This window comes from Chelmon rostratus, chromosome 21 (assembly GCF_017976325.1).
Source record: "Chelmon rostratus isolate fCheRos1 chromosome 21, fCheRos1.pri, whole genome shotgun sequence".
NCBI classification, from domain to species: Eukaryota; Metazoa; Chordata; class Actinopteri; order Chaetodontiformes; family Chaetodontidae; genus Chelmon; species Chelmon rostratus.
In genome coordinates, this window is record NC_055678.1 from 3,287,217 (window position 1) to 3,308,705 (window position 21,489).

The 21,489-nt window shown below is 44.6% G+C and overlaps 1 protein-coding gene across 2 annotated transcripts; it reads left to right on the forward strand.

Moving 5' to 3' along the window:
- The first annotated feature begins 6,169 nt into the window (after window positions 1-6,169).
- On the forward strand, window positions 6,170-20,349 carry hlfb (HLF transcription factor, PAR bZIP family member b). 2 transcript variants are annotated; one of them, XM_041963168.1, is made up of 4 exons: window positions 6,170-6,492; window positions 8,715-9,071; window positions 15,701-15,915; window positions 16,926-20,349. In XM_041963168.1, the coding sequence occupies exons 1-4, from the start codon at window positions 6,366-6,368 to the stop codon at window positions 17,142-17,144; spliced, it is 918 nt and encodes a 305-aa protein (XP_041819102.1). In that variant the 5' UTR covers window positions 6,170-6,365; the 3' UTR covers window positions 17,145-20,349. The 2 variants fall into 2 exon arrangements, with proteins under 2 accessions (XP_041819102.1, XP_041819103.1); XM_041963169.1 differs by having other exon boundaries at window positions 16,929-20,349.
- Window positions 20,350-21,489: the final 1,140 nt, after the last annotated feature.

The window sequence follows — 21,489 nt, forward strand, 5'->3', positions numbered from 1 at the left end:
CCTTCAGTTCCAAACATCACTCCCATAGGTTTTCAGTTGTTTTTTTCCTTCCTGCTGACAGGTGGACAGACAGACAAAGAGGACCACAGCTCTTTGCCTAGCAACACTAAAAACTGCGAACTCCTGTATTGTCACAACCTCTACCTGTCCAATTAACACTTTGCACAACAATAACCTACTTTTTCCATCATGGCTGCCGGTGTGTTTGTCAGGAGATTGTCTGGATGTGGTAACGTTTTTATCACTTTATACTCAGGAAAGAAGCTTGTGCAGCTCAGAATAACAGCGCCAGTCCAATGTCAAATATGTAAAGACATAATAAAAGCCATGTAATGATTTGATGGCTGAGTGTGTTCTCAGAAGTTGTACTGTACTGGCCTGTAACATGTTACGTCATCGAGGCAGATCGATGTAGAGATCAGCTCTCTCTCACTCTTTCGATTTTGTGAGGATTTAAACCGATTCTTCTTTGTTTTGTTCCTTTGCTGACGTTAGTAACAAAATGAAAGTCAGTAATAATAACATTATTCTGCTGTTTAGCTTCAGGTGAGGAGGTCATTGGGGGAATCATTTATTAAGCGCTGGTGAGTGTTGTTTGGGCGCTTCTCGAGTGTGTGAATGTGTGTGTTGGTGTGTGATGTGAATGGTAGTATTTATAGTGTGAGTGCGAGGGCTGGAAGTGGAAGGGCCGGGCCAATATTCTTCCTGCCCGGGGCTCCGAGTATTGATTTCCCTGTTCACTAGCAAGTGCAGCTATAAATATCTGCTGTGCATGGAAACACTACTGACACACACATACACACACACACACACATAATCACCTAAACACAAACCTGAATGCATGGCCGCAGTTCGTGGTTAGTTTTCATTGTTTCTGTTTGCGACATTTCTGGCGACGTGACGACATCTCGACCTCTTGTTCACAGCACTGTCTGTCGCCATTTATCCTCAAAAAAGATGAAAATCTATCAATATCACACTTGAATTTGTTTTCTTTCCTAAAATTGCAAACATTCCCATAATTGATCATTTGTGTCTTATAATAAAAACACACCGGCGCAGATGTCAGCCAGCGTCTGTTAATGTCTCTGAGGACAAGACATTTATATATCCAGAGTAGATGTCGTAGAATTAAATGCTTGCTGGCTCTAAGATGGGATGTTTGTTGCTGAACTATATACATATATTTAAATATGCATAACAGGATTTGATTCCACCATCTCTGCCACTAGATCTATTTGTAATCAGTTAAGCTATCAGGACTTTCTGAGATAGTATTGACCAATCACGTTCAAGCGGTGCTTTGGTTGCATGCAGGTAAACGGCCTGTGTGTAGAGCGCAAGAGGCAGAACGCTTTGGTTGAAATGCTATCTCAGAGGCCATCGTCTGGCGATGACTCCTCCGGCGGCAACAATGTTTCAGGGCTTCCGATGTCACCGGCAGATATCTGGATAACAGATAACAGGTGTCCTGGCTAAACAGACATCAGCGTGTGAATGCAGATAATATAAAAACTGCTAATATAAAGCTAAGCTAACCAGCTCTCTCACAGAGAATCATATGGAGTTCAGGTGAGCTCCGCTTGGGCTCAGGTAGACACTTTGATGTACCCTCCACTTAGAAATCAATGATGATATGATAACTCCTGACTTGTTTTAAATAAGACAATCATTATTTACATACCTTCAGGGTAAAGGATCATGTTGTTGTCTTGATGGAATAATGATGGAGGAAACACATGCAGGTATTTTTAGCTCACTGGAAGCTGCATTAGCTGCACTGCATGTATTAGATCATCTGTTCATGTGCACACATGCACTCCTGCTCTTTGCTTCTGTCTGAACAGTTTGCAGCCAAATCAGTGCAGAAGTTACACAACCTGTAAAGCCTCTTTTCCTTGATTCAACCTGGAGAATTCAAAGGTCACAGACTGCATCAACAACTCTGTCAGAACTGGATTAGAAAGCTCAACCTAAACAGATCCCAGTTAGTCAGCGATTGGCCTGCTTAACAACGTCACTGATGATGAGTTAAAGAGGAATCCTAAACGAATCCAGTTACACCCCTTTCATTTCAGTTCTTCATTCAGTTTTTTGTGACCAGAGGTCTTATTAACCCTCTTGTTTTCAGCTGAAAATAGATCTTGGCTCGGCCACATTGAGTCTTAAGAGGTACCAGGAGATCAGCGCTCTGACTGGGCTCATTCAGGCCAGCTTTGGTTATGTAAATCATAATTTCAGCAGTGTAATGGTAAAAGGCCCTTGTAGGCACAGCGCTCACACTGGGATTACGTGACCACATTGTTGTTTACGGTGTGCTACTGTGTAATTGAGGTCCTGTTACCTCCTCCACTTCAACTGGACTGGAGACAAATCCCATCCTTTCAGGAAGAAAATCCAATTTACTCTGGAAGTTTCATGGTAGATCCGTTGCGGCCCAGACTTTGACACTAAAATTCTTCATCTGCTAAGAATAAAAGAGACCAATTAGGTTTCTAGGCTCTGATTGAGGCCACACCAGCGTAGCGGCTCTTAGGATGGTGACCTCTGTCGGTCAGTCTGTCGGTCGAGCTCTTCCATACTGAATCCAGAAACATTTCAGCAACTATCGGATGGATTACTATGAAATTAGCGTGCTAATTGCAACATAACCATCTTTAGTGAAGGAAGTGAGGAAGGCATGAAATTTACTTCATTTAGAACATTTACAACATTTAGCTAATGTATTGCTAACATTAGCTCTGATGGCTGAAATTAGCTAACATTAAGTCTGATAGCTGACAGTAGTGTGTCGTTAGCTAATATAGTTGATTAGCTAATGCTAGTTCTGATATCTGACTTTAGCTATCATCAGCCCTGACAGCTATCACTAGCTAAACAGACTTAATGCACTCATGGTTTTTGAGTTTCAGGTGAACTCATGAAGCTAATGCTGTATGCTAGTTGTGTGGTCATGCCAGAGGCTTCAGAGCAGACCAGGGCTTCAATTGAAAAATGGCCGACATGAAGAAAAAAAAAGTGGAAGTTTGTCTCAGTGTCAGTACATTGATGTTTCAATGACCATGTTTCCCTTTTTAATGCCTAATTTCATTTTCGATGCCAAAACTGACTCATTTTTGTCACTGTTTTAGACAAACAGGCTTTTCTCTTCATCCTCTCAAGCAGGCGATGTTAGTGTACGCGCTGCAGAAAGTACAGATGTGGGACGTTAAATAACTAATGTTAAGATGACATCCTGCCTAAAGACTGTTAACAATACTGGAAATGAAGAAAGAACTTAGTCTGCTTGTTCAGCACTGCCGGTGGACATTTAAACTGTGATGGAGACGTGACGGAGGTTTGACAGAGACATGATGGCCTGTCCCTAGAATAAATGTTGCCATCGTACGTTTCTACAAACAACAAATATGACGAAACTTTTCAATTTTAATTTGACAGCGCTGCCTTCAGGTACAGAAACCTCTTGGTTCGGTTTAGGAGAAGATATGTGGGCTGGAACGGCCGAAACGTACGAATTTAACATATCCGTGCAGAAACCTGCGGTGACAACATTTGATTCTGGATGAAATGTGACAGAGACAAACGGGACATGTGACGGAGCGTCGGAGACGGAGACGTCGTGTTGCTTCAGGTGACGGCAGCTGGCGGTTTAGAGGTTTACGTGTCACAGGGATGAGTCAGCTGTGATCGGCCCAGTCACGGCTCTGAAGCAGCAGAGCAGGCGGTCTTAAGTCCTGTCCTACTTTCTGCCTCGCAGGTCGTCACAACATCACTGTGCTTTAGCAACCGCTGTTGCTAAGGAGGCTCCAATGAGAGCGAGGATGATGAGGATTTGTCAAGGCTGCCGAGGGCTAATTCCCCCTCTGGTGTTTAGCAGCTGTGTGTGAGAGGACTGTGGAATACTACTCTGAAGTATTCAGCTGGAAAATACTCCATATTTTTACTGTTTATACACACTCACTGGGAGAATATTACAATCATTCATGAGGCCTCTCCTTTCTGCTCCTCTCCTCCTTTCCTCTCCTCTCATGTGTCCTCCTTTTCTTTTCATTTCCTTATCTTCTCATTCACTTTCCTATTTCATAGTTTTCATGTTTCCTCACCCCTCCTATTCCTTTCTTTTCTTTCTTCCCCAACTCTTGCTTCTTCCTCTCCTCTTCTTCCCCCTTCTCCTCTCCTCTCTTCTTTTCTTTTCTTTTCTCCTCTTCTCTCCTCTTTTGATTCCTCCCCTCCCCTCCTCTTCTCTCTTCTCTTCTCTTCTCTTCTGGCCTGTCTTGTTTTCTTCCCTCCTCTCCTCTCGTCTCCTCTCTTCGCTTCTCTTCTCCTCTCCACCTTTCTTCTCTCCTCCTCTCCTCCCGTTTCCTCCTCTCCTCTCCTCTCCTCCCCTCTCCTCTATTCCCCTCTCTGATCCTCTCATCTACTCTCTTGTTTCCTCCTCTCCTCTCCTCTCTCCTCTCCTCTCTTCTCTTCTCCTCTCCACCTTTCCTCTCCTCTTCTCCTCTCCTCTCCTCTCTTGTTTCCTTCTCTCCTCTCCTCCCCTTTCCTCTATTCCCCTCTCTGATCCTCTCCTCTCCTCTCCCCGCCTCTCTTGTTTCCTTCTCTCCTCTATTCTCCTTTCCACTTTTGTTTCCTCTTCTCCTCTCCTCTCCTCTCCTCTCTTGTTTCCTTCTCTCCTCTATTCTCTTTTCCACTCTTTCCTCTTCTCTTCTCCTCTCCTCTCCTCTCCTCCTCTCCTCCTCTCCTCTATTCTCCTCTCCTCTCTTGTTTCCTCTTCTCCTCTCCTCTCCTCTCCTCTCCTCCCTTGTTTCCTCCTCTCCTCTATTTTTCTTTCCACTCTTGCTTCCTCCTCTCCTCCTCTTGCTGAATTTGTTTTTCTCTCTGTCTCAAGCACATGAGGTTCAACGTGTCTCTGCTGCAGGGGGGAGCAGGAGGAGGAGAGCAGTAGAAGGCGGCCTCTCATTGGATAAAAGTAGGTCAAGCCGGCCCACTCATGTGACCCAGCATTCCTCTCTCCAGGTTGTGTGTGTGTGCGTGCATGTGCGTGCCTGCGCATGCGTGCAAGACTTTAGTGTAAAATAAAGGGACAAATGTTAAAATATGATGTTATATATGACAAACTGTGAAGCCAAAGTTATTGTGATTGAGACAAACTTTCATTTTAATTGAGTAAAAATCATGATTTTATTATGAACACGACATATTTGCCTGTTTTGCAGTTCAAAATGAGTTCAGGACTTTCACCATCCTGTTTAAACTAATAAAACAAAACAGCAGTATTAATAATAATCTGAGTGATTCAGTGAGTTGCAGCTCTGTGGATCAGTGAAGAGGAAGTTCAGTCTTCATCAGTTTAACTTATCAACAGAAAATCAAGTTTGTGGTTCTTTGAATATGAGGATTGGTCGTAGCTGTCGGCTCATTTCTGTGTCTTCAGTCTGATTCTGCTGGAATATTTCAGCCCAGCATCCACACTGACCAGCTCTCCTCCATCAGCGTGGAGGAGGGCGTGGAGACGCTGGTGTGGTCAGTTTGCCTTTTCATGACATGAATCATGATCTGTCCACTGTTTTGTTTTATGCCAGTGCTGGAGGACACTCATGTCTCCAGTGTGTCCTCCCTCCTTTGGATGTGGACAAAGGACGAGTTTCTGTTCATAAGACAATAATGTGTGCATGAAAGGGCGTTTGCACATATTTGTCATTGTGTTGACATGAGCTGATGACTGATTTCATGTCACATGACCAAACGTTGGCGGTTCAAAGTTTCCACAGCTTCAAAAAGAGGAATTTGTGGTTAATTTATGGGCTGATATCAACAATCTTAAATTCAGTAAAAGCTTTTAAGCCAATAAATCAACAAATAAAGGCTCCACCAAACTTCTGCTCCCACCCAGCTTTGAAAAGAATATTTAGACTTTCATGTGTTGAAATTAACACAGAAAAAAACAAAATATGAACATTTACAACTTTTATTTTATTTACTTTAGAGTTTGGGGACTTTGGTGTTCTGAGCATCAGTAATAATAACCGAGCCGCTGCGTCGTGGCGGCCGGTTTGGTGAACGGTGACGACAGACAGAGGGTGGGGGTGGGGGGGGTGGAGGTAGACCGGGCTCGCGCTTTGACGTCAGCAGTCCTCACACACGGGATCGGTGATCGGTGTGTCCGCGCGCCGCAGCCCGGTCAGGCACCGCCTCACGCGCCGTCTGTCGTCTTCGCTCCGCTTTGTCCTCGTTTATTTCTGATGTTTGGCGCAGTCGACGGAGCGGAGGACAGCAGCTGAGCCACACTTTTCTTTTTTATGCCTGCTTTTTGGTTCGCTGTTCTCGCAGAGCTGTTCGTATTCTGATCGAATCCCCGGCTGCCAATGCAAGGAGGCATGATGGAGAAAATGTCCCGACATCCCGTCCATCCAAGTTTTCTCCCGCCAGCGACGCACGGAGTCCTCAAGTCTCTGCTGGAAAACCCGATGAAGCTGCCGCTGCATCACGAAGGTGAAGTTCAGAGACGCGGCTGCTGGTTCAGTGTCTGTTCGTTTCATGTGTTCATGCGCCACACTTTCACCTGTATGAGGGAATAAAGTGCTGCCGCTGCTCAGCTGCGCTTTTCTGGGATGTCACACCTGAGCGAGGTGACAGCTCACCTGTGAAGCCTCGCGCACAAACTTTCCAGACCCGTTCAGACGTTCATGTCCTCTGAGAGCGGTGGCGACCTGACAAATTAACTGTCTCAAAGTGAACACAGTGACCGCACACGTCCAGCGTTTGTCCAGCTGGACAGACATCACGATGAGTCTGACATTAAAACCTCGAGTCTTTGCGCGTGTAGCAGAACCGTCAGGGCTGCTCCTCATCCTGAGCTCCAGCAGACCTCCTCCCACCTTAGACCCGTCTGAGGAGGCACTCACCAAACTCTGTACAGTTTTCACAACATTTAACTGTTGTTGTTTTTATAGTGGAAATGGTGAAAACTCCTCATCTGACTTCTTTACAGCCAATATTTAACAGGGAATATTCACAGTTAAAAGGTGGCATCAGAGTGTCTTTCCTCTAAAACTATTTCAACAACTGATTGAATATCGGAGTAAATTTTCTGTTACTGGACTCATCGATTAATCAGCTGATTGTGTTTCAGCACGTAAGTTTGTTCCATGTTTGTTCTTTAAGTTTAGTCTAAATCGACATGTGTGGTCCAGTATGTGTGTAATCATAGAACTTAAACTCTATCAACGTGGACGTCCTCAGTGGCTCCACATCCAGGACACCCTCCAGGACACGTCGATATCAGTCCCTTTAATTCAGCACAGGAATCATTTAACGTTAAGGATTCTCGTGTTTTTAAATCAATCTCATTTTTATTAAACTCTTCTAATCTTTGAAGAAGTTGAAATTTTGATTGTAGACGTAAACTTTACCTCAACATCCTAAAATGGCCAGATCTCCAGGTATCGTGGACCTTGATATATAAACTCTTACTTTGTTGTTTGGTGACAAACATGCAACAGGTGTCACAGGTCGCTCTGAGTCAATAACAACAGCTGATGTGAACCTCATTGATTCCTGTGGGAGAGATCCATGTGCTGCCGAGGAGGTCAGAGGTCAGTGTTCGGAACTGATAGAGGTTGAGTGTTGTGGTCAAGGTCTCGCCTCGCTGCTGCTGGAGAGCTTGTCAGTGAGGAGCCTGACGTTGTGTTTGTGCCTGTAAAGCTCAGGTCACACCTGAAACATTGTTGACGTGTTTAAAGTTCTTTGTTTGAGCTGCCTGAAGCTCGTAAACCACTCAGTCACCGCTTTTAATGAGTACTCATCCGTCAAGATGTTCACCCAATAACACCCGTCTCAGAATTTTGTCAGTCGAATCGGTTCGGCCAATCATCATTAGCCTGCGCCATTCTCATGTTTTACCTGTAAGACTGCAGTTTAAATGTCTGGCTGTCAGGTGTGATGAGATGAAAACATCAGATTTCCACACAGTCAGAAAAGTCAACGTTTTCTGGACTAATGACTCGAATCATCAGGTTTTAGGGGGCAGCCTGACTAAACTCACTCACTGTTATGACATCTGTCTCTTTATACCCACAATCCCTTCTGTTTGGGGTTTTCACTGCGAATGAAGAGCACCACAGTCCAACCAGACTCAAACTCAGATATTTAGTTGTTTACTTTGAACTGTGGCTCAAATTTTACACCCGAATCTCATTTTAACTTTCTGTTAAACATTTTTCAAAATCCCTTTTAGAATATTTTAAAACTTTCACTGTTTCCATCTTCTTCTTCTTCACTGTTTGCTATGTTTCATTACTGCCACCAACTGTCGATCAGTGGAACAGCATGAGTTCATCTGCAGGAATGTGAATCACAGAGACCTGAAACAACAGCATTTGTTGACTTTTCTCTGTTAGGAGTTAAAATTGTGTCGTGCTCATTAAAAATCCAATTTTTGCCCATGTTGAAACTTTTGTAACGTCACAGGTGAACCTGCTGTTGTTTGCATCATTGTAATGACTTTACATCACAATGCTTCTATATTCATTGAGCCACTAATGATCAGAACTATACAGGGTAGCTTTAAAGCAGGACTACTGTTGGACTTGATAAACTAAGAGCAAATTCTAAGAGCAAAGCCCAACAGCCAGACTCAGTGTTTCAACATGTCCTAAAGAGTTTTGTCATTTTGGTTGTACTGACTGATTCATTCCCTCTGTCCTCCTGTGCAGCTTTCAGTAAGGAGCAGGAGAAGGAGAAGAACCTGGAGGAGGAGCGCAGCGCACCCCAGTCAGCCTTCCTGGGGCCCACACTGTGGGACAAGACCCTACCGTATGATGGAGACACCTTCCAGCTGGAGTACATGGACCTGGAGGAGTTCCTGTCTGAGAACGGTATCCCGTCCAGCCCCTCCCAGCACCACCACAATCAACATCAACCACACGCTCCGCCATGCCAGCCGCCAATCATGCCTCAAGCCCCGCACACACCCGCCCCCTCGGTGATGGACCTCAGCAACCACGCCTCCACCTCCGTCCACAGAAGCGTCGTCTCTCCGAACTGCCTGCACAGCAGCCCGGCAAGAGCAGGTACTTTGACCCATCTGACATTTTCAACTGCATTATTTTACATTCAGTTCTGCATCTTATGAAGATTGGCTCAGACTTTTGGTTTCATTTGGGATCATGATTTGGTTCAATCACTGGAGTGAAAAAATGACAATGGTTTCATTTAGCTGGAGAAAGTGACAGCTGTTTAGAGTCTTAAAATTAGCCTGGGTATTTGGTTTTATGTGCAGGTAAAGCAGAGTGTCATCAGCATAGCACTGAAAGGAAACCAGATATGAAGGATGAGAAATTCACAGAATTATCATGAGAAGCTCGTTAGTAAGCTAAAAGGTAAAGCAGTCTCAGGTTGTAACATTAATACCAACAATTGTGTCTTTAAATTACTGTGTCATCAGCATAGCAGTGATCCCTGGTTCATCCAAGAGGAACCATGTAAAGGGAGAAAAGAACAGGGCCTAGGATGGATTCTTGAGGAACCCCACAAGAGATTCCCGGTCCCCTGCATAAATGTTTTGTCCCCATAGACAAAACATTTATGCAGATCTGATGTTCATTGTGATGGATTAGAAATACAACAGATGTCGGGAACTAAAGAAGACATATATCCGTGAATCTAAAACTAAATGTGTTTGAAAATAATTTGTTGGAACTGAAACTTGTTCCTTTAAACGATCACATGTCCCCCACTCAGCGGTGAAGAAGCCAGCAGAGCACTGCTACAGAGCATAACTTTAACTAGTTTTCCTCTTTGCTACCAGGCGTCTCACAGTGAAAACAGAAGGAGAGACGTCCATGTCCGTCGTGACGAGCTGTAGCTGCAGTGCAGCACACGTCTTTCTCTTGAGCGATTAGCAGTGATGGATGAGCAGAAAACAGACAGGAGGCGTTCAAGGCTGCAGAGGAAGTTTGGTCTTTGTTTGAAAAATCAGTCACTGGACGAACAGGTTGAGTCGTAACTGAATGAAATCAGTTACAAGTTACTTTTAGAGGAAGCTGAAGATGGATTGTGTAATGGCAGGACTCTCAGCTGGGAATTTGCGGATTTTAAAACCCTGGTGGCTGTTTATATACTTCAATGTAAAAACTGAGACACAGTGAGTATTTTACAGACCGACTCCAGTAGTTTTGTCTAAGTTTGACTACTTTTAGACTAAAAAAACTGTAATATCAATAATAAATAGGCAATGTAATTAAGTCTGCAAATGAATCCGTACTCTTTTGGTAATAACCATGTGGCGATAGTTGTCAAGCACCAAAAGCTGGCATTGACTCTCTGTACAGTTGGCATCGAGTAGCTGCTCAAAGATATCAGAAAAGGTTTTGCTCTTGGTCCAGTATCAGGAACCTGGAGTCAGTGCTGGGGGTGTGTAGGTGGACCTACTCTCTCCTGCTGCCAGATTCACAAAAACTTAATGACACTGAAGGCAGCGTCGCTGGCCATCATCACATTTGCTCAAATTGTTTCAACATTGTTTTTAGACTTGTCTTTGAATGTGATCCCACCATCCTGTGGCCCCCCTCACCACACCGAGGAAACACTCTCCTGAGCAAAGTTGAGTGCGAAGTTCAGATCTTTGACCTCACAGTGGCCAGAAAAAAAACGCTTCGTCAGAGGGGAAAACAGTGCAAAGGTGAGGCGAGCTCAGGTGTTCAGATCTGATCTCAGAGCAGTGACGCTCGCTCTGCACTGTGAGGAAAACATGTCAGCCAAGAGTGAGGGAAGTGTCCGACCCGACACCTCGACAGATGTCCTGGCCTCAGCATGTGTGTGTGTGTGTGTGTGTGTGTGTGTGTGTGTGTGTGTGTGTGTGTGTGTGTGTGTGTGTCAGAAAGCATGAACTTCTGCTTTAACTGTTTTACTTGCTCCGTGTTCCTCATGTTTACAGAGAAAGAAAACAAGCCGTCGTCTCACAGCATGTAGTATCATGTGACTTGCCGGTGTGTGTGTGTGTGTGTGTGTGTGAGTGTGTGTGTGTGCGTGTGTGTGTGTGTGTGTGTGTGTGTGTGCATGAGATCAGTGTTTTAAGAACATAGTGTTCTCTCCAGAAGTAGGCCATAGGGCGGCAACCCTTGCATCAACACACACCAAGTTTCCAACTCTGTGTTTACATTCACATCAACTTATAATCCTGACACACACACACACACACACACACACACACACACACACACACACACACACACACAGACACTCTCTCACGCACAGGGCTGAAGTGTGTGAGTCATGCTGGGACACTCCTCCAGCCTCACAGTAAAGTTCATGTCTTGGGGACGACAGCATGTTGTTCAGCTGGTCGATAGTGGATCTGGTTTATTAAAGGTCCACCTGTGGAGGGTCGAGGCTCCTTCAGGCCAGATGTTGAAAGGGTGTAAACACATCTGTCCTCCTAAAACAAACCTGCGTCAGTAGCTGCGTTTACATGGACTCTAATCTGGTCAGAATAAGCAGTCGACGTTCCTCTGAGACTAAAGCTACGCTGAAGTTAGCCATGTGCTCCATCAGTTCCTCTGATTCCAACACATGCCATCAAACAGAGCTGCTGCAGTGTTTATCTGATCCCTGATCAGTTCAGCCACTGTCAGTTAGCCAACGCTAGCTAGCCTGATCATAACTTCGCCCAGATAACAGGGACGGACTAATCAGATTATTGATCACCGGAGATGCAGATGTGTGACTCAATGAAAGTGTCCTAAACACACAGATTAGAAGTGAAACTGGGCCATCGCTGCATTAACATGTTTACTGTGGATGTATGGACACATTTTATTTAAATTAATATTTTTCCCCTGACTTTGACTTCACCATCATATTTAAATACGTCTTCCATCTGTGGCTCTCTGCACTGCAGCAGACTGTAGATTCAGCCCAGCAGAGGCCAGCAGTAATCTGCCGCTCTCATGTCTAAATATAGCAGCGTAATCTATGGTGTAATCTGGCATATTTGCATTCCCACATGGCCCCCGTGACTGTCCGGCAGATAAAGAGGCAGGAACAAGCGGGGTTACCCAGCGTTCAGGGGAGGTGGACTGAAAAAACACAAACATCCTCATCCTGTTTGTGAGTTCCTCCTTCTGTCCACACTTTCATCCGACAACAGTGTGAAAATCACAGCTGACCTCCGAGAGCATGTTTTATATTGATGAAGAGTTCAAACCCGTGAACTGAGTCTTCGCTCGTCAGTATCTCTGCTCAGGATGACGTCATCCACTCAGGCTGGACCAGTCCGGCTCTGAACAGGATCACAGGCGCAGAGCTGAATGATCTGATCTTCTGCATCAGGATTTGCAGATGTGGTCTTGGGCAGGATTTAGGATCTCTAAAATCTAAACAGTGTCCTCTGTTCAGGTCCAGGTGAGAGAAGTGTTGCTGTCCAGTTGGAAATAGTTCTGAGAGGCCTGGAGAGGTAAAAGTGTCCGCAGGTATCAGAGATCAGTCTGAAAAAAATTATCTTATCTCATAAATCACCTTGAGACCCCTGTGGTTCATCCTGTGACCCACTGGAGGGGTCCCGGGCCCCAGGTTGGGAGCCACCGGCATTTCATTTCTCTTCCCAATCAGTGATTTAGATAATTCACTGTTTTTGATTGTGAGAGGATGGATATCATTCTCATGTCTTTGTGTTAAGCACAGAGCTGTCAGGAGTCAGGAGGCGATTAGTTTAGCTTAGCATAGAGACTGAAAGCAGAGGGAAACTTGTAGCCCGGCTCTGTCCAGATTTCAGCTGTAAAGATCATGAATTACACATTTTCAGGGATAAGAAAAACCACAGCTTGTGTTTTTATGTGCTGGGACTATTTCTTGACAAGCAACAGTGTATCCATCCGCCCTGCACTTGTGTACTTGTGTGCAGCTAACCATATATACTACACTATAACTGTAAAAAAATATATTATTAATTACTGTAAAAAATATATTATTACCTCTAATATTACCAAAAGAACTAATCGTAGTAAGAAGAAGGAGTAATTGTCCAGGAAGGTGGATGTAAACCTGCTCTAAACACACGAGATGAGAGATGAGTTGAGCTCTGTGGGAAACATGAGGAACTACGAGTGAACGGCTCACGTGGATGAAATGTGCTCATGGCACACACACACACACACACACACACACACACACACACACACTCGTGCACATGCCAGGATGTCTGTCAGTGTCACGTTTGAGGCAGCGAGGTACATCATGTGCTGCTGCTCAGCTGCTCCTCCACAAGTCACACAGAGTCACGAAACTCACCCCTGAGGGTCCAGTATTGATTGATCGATTGATTTATTGATCGCCTGTTACACCTCAGTCATCCGGAGAACCCGTCTGTGCACATGACTCTTCAGATGCAGGAACATTTTTAGCATCATTCTTTCTTTAGTTCCTTCACTGGAACCTTCACAGCCAAAGCTGTAATTATACACGTAAACACCTTCGTAAATCTGGAGCAAGGTGTTATGGGTAATCGTAGGTGACAGAGGAACACGCAGTCTTCCTTTGTTTTTTCTAATGTTCAGAGTTCTGTTTTCATGGCTATCTCAGAATGAGTCTTTATATCTCCAGAGGAAGCAGCTCCTCTTCCTCAGTGTCATGTTTCTACAGGAGCCCAGAACGGACAAACCAAACCAAACACTGGCTCCAGAGAGAGGCTTTCAGGGTTTTTAGTGGCCACTGAGACGAGGAGCGTTCAGCTGGTTGCAACCGGAAACCTCACCACTAAACCCTCCACGCTGGTTCTATGGGAGTCTGTGTAACGTTGGTCTGAGCAGAGCAGCAGGATAAAATTCCTCCTCAAGGCTTTTAATGTGGTCGTCCATCTTGTCTTCTCGGTGTTCAGTGTGAAGAAGTCTAAAAGAAGCTCATGGGCATGTTTGCTTTCATTCCACCTTAAATGTCTAACCCAGCCTAACCAAATGAACCTGAACCTGATTCTAACTGAAACCAGGTCTGAGCCTTCAAACAGTGCTTTCAAGGACCCGCCAGCATGTTCCAAGGTCTTACACCCTAAGTGGTCCTCACAAACACACACACACACACACACACACACACACACACACACACACACCTGGCCCTGACCTCTCAGAGGAAAAACAAATAGTCTCTTCTAAGAACTGCTGCAGGGGCTCACAGAGGGGGAGGGGCCGGCCTCAGTCTCCTTCACCTCATCGCGGCGTTTCGGGCGAACGACCATCAGCTCTTCACCCGCCTGTTGGCATCAGTTTAAATCCTCTTTGGGTCAAAAGCACTGATGAAACTAAGATGTGGATTAAAAATGACTCTTCTTCTTCCATTCTTCCCCTCATCACATGAATTCTTAGTTAACATTTGAGAAGTTGTGGATGTGATGATACTGTCAAACAGGCTGAGTGTTTTCAGTGTTTTTATTTCCTGGAAGCGACTTCATGTCTGTAACAGCTCATAAAATACTCATTAAAACACGAATCTGAACTCAGTGTTGACATCAGGGGCTCATCTTCCTGATTCGTATCACAGAGGAGGTTAAATTGAATCCAGTTCTGACAGCAGGTCCTTTCTTCTTCTTCTTCTTCTTCTTCTTCTTCTTCTTCTTCTGCAGCCATGTGTTAATTAAGACACCCACAGTTAGTGTTACATAACGCCTGTCTGTCTTGAGAGATGAAGGGAAAACTGAAGGGAAGCGATGTGCTGAGAAATCTGACCGGAACATTTCAGGTTGTTGTCCGTGATCTCTCTCCGACCTCCCAGCTCTGCTTTCATTCACAACATGTGATCAGTGGCTCCTCATCAGAGACACACGAATGGATGCATGTTCACATTTTTCATATTTTCACGAGGTTAATCTGCCCACGTCCGTCCTCCAGCTTGTCCGATCACGGAGGAGGCGGTGAGTCCGGCAGCAGGTCAGGACTCAGTTCTCAACGAGGAAATCAAAGGACTGAAAGTCTCTGAGCTGCTTCTGTCAGACAGGAAACAGGTTTTATTTTTACCGTCAAATAGGTCCTGTTTGTCTCCAGATCACAGTCTATTCATTGGACACACACACACACACACACACACACACACACACACACACACACACAAACACACACACACAGTGCTGTTAAAGGTTTAACTTCAGGTCTGTCGCCATCTGCTGGCTGCAGCTCATCACTGCAGCCTCAGATGAACATTATTATTATTATTATTATTATTATTATTATTATTATTATTATTATTACAGATGGGTTCCTTCAAAATATGAATAATTTTAAAGTGAATTAGTATCAATAGTAAAATGTATTTATGTGTCAAAATCCTGAAAACTTTTTTCTTACTCTCAACAAATTAATACTGATATTGAATAATGGTTCCTATTTGAAGTATTGTGGCCATGGTAGCTCTATTATGACACTTTTCATTTGTTTAAGATGAATTATTAAGATTCTTTAATTAAATTCTGTGCCATGATTCTTTGCTATCACACAATTATTCATTTTTTTCACGCTGATTTTCTTTTACTTCCTTCTTTGTAAGCTGCTCACCTGATCCTCTGAAGTTTTGTTGTTTTGTTTGTCTTTTTATGTCACAATGATGATCACAACTGTAAAAAATGGTGAATGATTGTTTTATTTTGATTTAATCTGAATATTTGATTGAAGAAAAGCAAGACAAATCAATATTGTATTTTATTTTATTTTTCCCGCAGGCCTCCCGAGCTCCAGAAACACTCCCAGCCCCATAGACCCAGACTCCATCCAGGTTCCTGTCGGATACGAGCCCGACCCGGCCGACCTGGCTCTGTCCAGCGTGCCGGGGCAGGAGATGTTCGACCCACGCAAGCGCAAGTTCTCTGCCGAGGAGCTGAAGCCGCAGCCCATGATCAAGAAAGCTCGCAAGGTCTTCATCCCCGAAGACCTGAAGGTAATTTGGAGTTGGTTCTACCGTCATAATCTCACGCCAGTGTGAGAAACACAATCTGTCCGAAGGACTAAACTAACCGGCAGAGCTGAGCTGTGATACGTGTGAACGAGCCATCAGCGCTGATTATAGTCGACTGGGCAGAAACATGCAAGGCATGCTGGGAGAGAACGAGCGGCCGGAGAGGTGGGCTCGCCGCCTTTCGTTCTGCTGTCAGATCGCTGCTCTGCTATTGGCCAGGTGTGGCTCTGGGGGGGCGTGTCCTCCTGGTTAAGAGGCTTACATCAGCCTGAATGAGAAAGCGGGAGGTCAGGCAGAGAGGATTTAGCTTTTAATTTGTTCAAATAAAAAGTGGATCCGTGTGTGGCCGCGGTCCAGTGACGGACGGCCAAAAGCTGGTTGACAGCAGCTCTGCAGAGACGTCGGGGGGAGACGCTGGCGAGACAGACTTTGAGTGGGAAACACCTCAGCACCTCCTCCGTGGACACGAGGAGACGGATTAAAGCTGCAACACTGGGTGTTTGACCACAAGGGGGCAGACTGACACATGTGGTCTCATTTCTCATATGAAAAACTCATTTTTTGGAGACGTGCGGGAAGTGTTTCATTATCGAACAACAGTCTGTGCAGCGACTGAGCAGCTTCCCGAAGGTTTGAAGCCATCGCGTCTGCACAGAGACCGAAACTAAAAACTGTGCTTTACATCTCTGTTCTTCACAGATCAAACAAATATTGTCCATCAGGGAGCTTTAGAGGTGCTGCTAGGTGTCGCTAGGCTAGCGGATTTTCCACTGCTTCCTGTCTTTATGCTAAGCTAGGCTAGCAACATCCTGACACCAGCTCTGAAAGGAGAATTATTGAGTATTTGCAATGAAAATTTCATTGACATGCTCAATGACAATAAAGACTGATCATCTAAACCACAGAAGAAAAAAAAGAGACAAATATAATGTGGAAAAATTCATTGTTTCCCTCTTTTCACGTCTTCTCTCTCCTCCTTTGTGTCCTTCGAGCAGGATGACAAATACTGGGCCAGGCGCAGGAAGAACAACTTGGCGGCCAAGCGGTCGCGGGACGCGAGGCGGCTCAAAGAGAACCAGATCGCCATCCGAGCCGGTTTCCTGGAGAAGGAGAACTGCGCCCTGAGGCAGGAGGTGGCCGACCTGAGGAAAGAGCTGGGACGCACCAAGAACATCCTCGCCAAGTACGAGGCACAGCACGGGCCGCTGTGAGGACGCAAACACACACACACACACACACACATAACATGTATACACAAACACACACACACTGAGAATGATGACCCTCCTAGTCCTGATCCACCAGCGACCCTCCTGTCACCTCCACCAATCACACTCCTGATGGCTCAACTCATCCTCGCTGCCCTCTAGAGGCCAAACGATGCAGTGCTCAGATAATGACGCACTTTCTGATCACTCAGAGGTCACAGTTCATGTCGAGAAACGTGAACACGGAGAAAAACTAAACAAGTCTGGAGTCATTCTGGATTTTTCTCATTGTCAACAAATCTCACATTCACACTCAAACCGACAAACCATTGGTCCGTCTCGCAGCGCTGTCTCACTTCCTGTCTGTGGCTCGCAGCTCCGAGCCCATTGGTTCCTACTGAAGACAGGAACATCTCACAAATATGTAGTTTCAATGAACAAAAAGGAAATAGAGCATCTGTTTGGAACTATTTTCAGTGGCGGATTAATCCACATTTGTGTGAGTGTGTGTGTGTGTTCACGGCGATGATGGTGAGGCTCTCTGACGTGTCTTCAGTGGCTCAGGGATTTGTTGACAATAACAGAAATCTGGAATATCACTCACATACATACATTTTATTGTTCATTCGTGGCTCCGGGTCATTTCCTCTTTCAAAGCCCGTCGCGTCTGTATAACATTACCGGCTAACATTTTCATCTGTTTCCACGGCAACAGTCACCCAGCTGATGCTTAAAGAAGGGCAGCTTGAGCGGCGGCCGTCATGCCGTGAGTCGAGCCCAGTACTCAGGATTATTACACACACACACACACACACCAGTGAATCCTCTTCATGGACTTTGACCACAAACACTAAACCGGCCCCCCACCTGATGTCTGACTTTGGACCTCCGACCCCCCCTCTCAGTGTACGGTAATGGCACTTTAGATCTACCGACGCCTCGTTCTCCTTCCCTCAGAGACTCCGCCCCCCCACCCCCACCCGTGCAGGTTTGTTCCCACGATACACCTGCTGACATGTACATACCTGCCTTCCTTCTGCTCCTGATGTATATGAATGTGTGCCGCCTCCTGCCGCCCTCCTATTGGTCAGTCGCGTTCTGTTTCCTCGTTGTGGCCGGCTGAAGCCTTTCGGGACCCTCAGCAGTATTTTTATGGATGTTTATGAAAAGTGCACATAGAAACAGTGCAGAGAAAACGCAGGATTTCAGAACTTGATGCCCCAAAATGCCAAAAATCTTTTCTAGCAAGCCCTGAAATTTGTCAACACCCCCCAAAATGTTTTTTTAAATTTTTTTTTTTAATCTTTTAACACTTAAATGATAATAAAGACGGTTGAGAGAGGAACTCTGAGAGTCGGCATCCTCCGTCAGTTTGGGGCGATGCTTTGTGTTCAGACTGCAGCTCTGATGGCGTCTGAACCTCCTCTGCTTCTGTTTGTGTTCGAGATAAACCGTCTGTTTGAATCGTGCCACACGTTAAAGTCCAGAATTTGCTGCGAAGTTCAGTCTGAAAACACAGACGTGCAGAGCAAAATTTGCCCGTGAACGGCGTTTTTTTTCTTTATGGTGTGAAATGTGATAAAAGCCCAAATAAACCACAGTGAGCTCGTTAGCTGTTAGCTGTTAGCTCAGTAAGCGGTCAGGATCGTCCATGTTTCACGCTGACTGGGCTGGAAGGATCAGGGTGAATTCAGGATGAGGAAGGAGAGTGCAGCAGCGCTGATTGGCCCAAACTGAAGTGACATCACGGCATTATACAACCTGGTGTCCAGGCGGCAGCGTCACGCCGCCGTTTCACAGCTGTGACGAACTTTTTCTCAGTTTTCAGAGCTCTCCTGAACGTCCCTGCCTCTGTTTTTTGGATTTTTCTTTTCTTTTTTACAACGAATGAAGCTACTTTGTGTGTTGTGTTCAGGACAAAATGTCAAATGTTTAAAAAGGACGTTTGCTCTGTTTCTTTGTCCTGATTATCAGCCAGTAGGCTGGCTGCAGTCCGCCATGACGGGATAGGAGGAACACCGTTTTTAACATCCTGCTTCTTGTGTTTCTGGGTTTTTATTTTTTTTTGCCAGAAAAGAAAAATAAGATTTGTAAAAAAAAAACAGACAAACTGTGATTTTGCTTGTTGTTATTTGTTGGTGGCTGTCCTCAAACACCATCTGCTTCACTCAGTGTTGTCAAAAGGTGTTTGGAGGCTCGGACGGCGCTGCGGACGTTTCTGAACAGAACGACTTTAAAGGTTTTCTTTTGGTTTCTTTAAACACACTATAGAAACCAGACGTGGTCTCTTCAGTGCAATAGATGGTCCTTTCTGGCTTTGGCATGAACTTTCTCATTATTTTTCTCTGTGTTGTATTTTCTGGAGTGTAGCTCAGTGACAAGTGCGCCCCCCGGTGGCTGAGTGAGACATGAATGTATATTTGAACCAGTGCGTTGGGTGAGTGGTGTTGTCTTATACTGTGGAACCACTTTAGTACTCTTTACTACAGACCAAAAGAATACAGTATATAAAGGATATATTGATATATTAAAGGTTTTAATGTTTATACAGAGATATTCTTGTTTTTTTTGTACAGTCTGTTTCCTACATAGATATTTCCTGTGTATTTTGGAAAGGGTTACATGAATATAAGCAGTGTGTTACACATATAAATATATTCAGAAATATTACCAAAACGGCGTGCCCGAACAGTCCGGGCGCTGCATGGGCATTACAGAATCCTCCACGTTTGTTTTGCGTCTGATCCTTTTCCTCCCTGCGTAGTTGAAATACCTCAAACCGCCTGACTCTCCTACCCTCCATCACACCTGTGCAGGTGCAGCTGATTCAGCTGTCGGGTAGTTTTTGCACCAGGTGCTCCACCGCTCCTTTACTCTCTCTGCTCCACTTTGATTTTTCAGCGAGGACGCCGTCGCCTCCGTACACATGCTGACGTATGTATATTTTCACGGCTGTGTTTGGCCTCGAGGAATGTATTCACCCGACCCGAAGCACTCGTGTTTATTTCTCTTGTTCTGTTGTTGCTTCTGTTGCCTGTGGTTTTTCTCTCTCCTGCATCCTGCTGTTCGGTTCTCTCTGCTTCTCCAGAGCCTCGGCAGCTCTGTTCTGTTTCAATCTGTGTTCAAAGATATTTTTCCTATATTTGTCCTTGATTATGTTTCTCATGATCAAAATAAGAATGAATAAATAAATAAAAGTCCAAACCTGTGTCTGTGGCTCAGCCCCGTTCTTCATATGTGAGTAATTTATGCTGATTAGACTGCTGAGGATTTAAGGTGAGTCTGGATTTTTGCTTATTTAAGGTGCTTTAAAGTTTATGTGGAACCGCTCTCATAACAAAAAGTCCTTAAGCTTAAACCTGCAGACACGCAGCTTTATAACAGCGAACAACAAACATGACGTCCTTTTCAAATACAAAAGGCTTCCTGAGATTAGAGGATAATAAAAGACTGTTGGTATAATTGGGATTTTAAATGATGAAGATTAATACAGTGAACAAAGAAAGAACCAAACCACACAGAAACTGGTTTATTAACGATCAGTGTGGAGAACAAACAGCTGCCTCATCAGCACTCAGCCCAAAGCTGCAGGATGATGACGGTCAGTGTTGTTCGAACAAAGCGAGTCCACTGATGACCACCAGGGGGCAGCAGCTCCTCACTAACTGTGAACCACAGCAGCAGGATGACCTGAGGAGCAGCATGGATGTATTTATTTAACAGAGAGGAAGAGAGAAGCTCACCATCGCTCAAGGTGGAGCAGAAAAAGTGTTTTCACAGCCTTCACTTAAGAAAAAGTGCTAATACCACAGCATGAAAATACTTAATGAGGAAGTCAGACAGTGACTTTGTGTAATCGTTTCACTCTCTTTAATCAGCCTACACATAAATACAGGTATTCTTCATATATATTTATTCCTGTGCAATAGTCTAGATGCTGTACTTTTTATTTGTCCATACCCACCAAGTGCAGTTTCAATTCATGTGCAATTTCTGTTAAAGCTCTGTTCAATTTTTTGGCAGTGTGTTTTTTAATGGCAATATTTTTTTTAATAGTTCTTTGTATAAAAATGTAAATATATATATTCAGCTTTTATTTTGTATTTTGTATTTCTCTATTCTGTGGTTATTTTCCTACTGCTATTACTGCTGCCTGTAACACCCGAATTTCCCCGGCTGAGGATCAATAAAGTCTTATCTTATCTCTAATTTTATCATTGTTTTCTGCAACAATCTGATCCGTCTTCGATGGAGACGACCCTCAGAGAGCAAGAAAATCAGACTTTAGAAAATATCTGAAAAACAGTAAGATTTCAAAGTCCCAAATTGACTGATGACAAGTTAAACA

Excerpts from the sequence above, each read along its gene's own strand:
- hlfb (XM_041963168.1), top strand. The coding sequence starts at position 6,366 with ATGCAAGGAGGCATGATGGAGAAAATGTCCCGACATCCCGTCCATCCA. Across the intron at positions 6,493-8,714 it reads GCTGCCGCTGCATCACGAAG|CTTTCAGTAAGGAGCAGGAG; the intron begins GTGAAGTTCAGA and ends CCTCCTGTGCAG. Across the intron at positions 15,916-16,925 it reads TCATCCCCGAAGACCTGAAG|CAGGATGACAAATACTGGGC; the intron begins GTAATTTGGAGT and ends GTGTCCTTCGAG.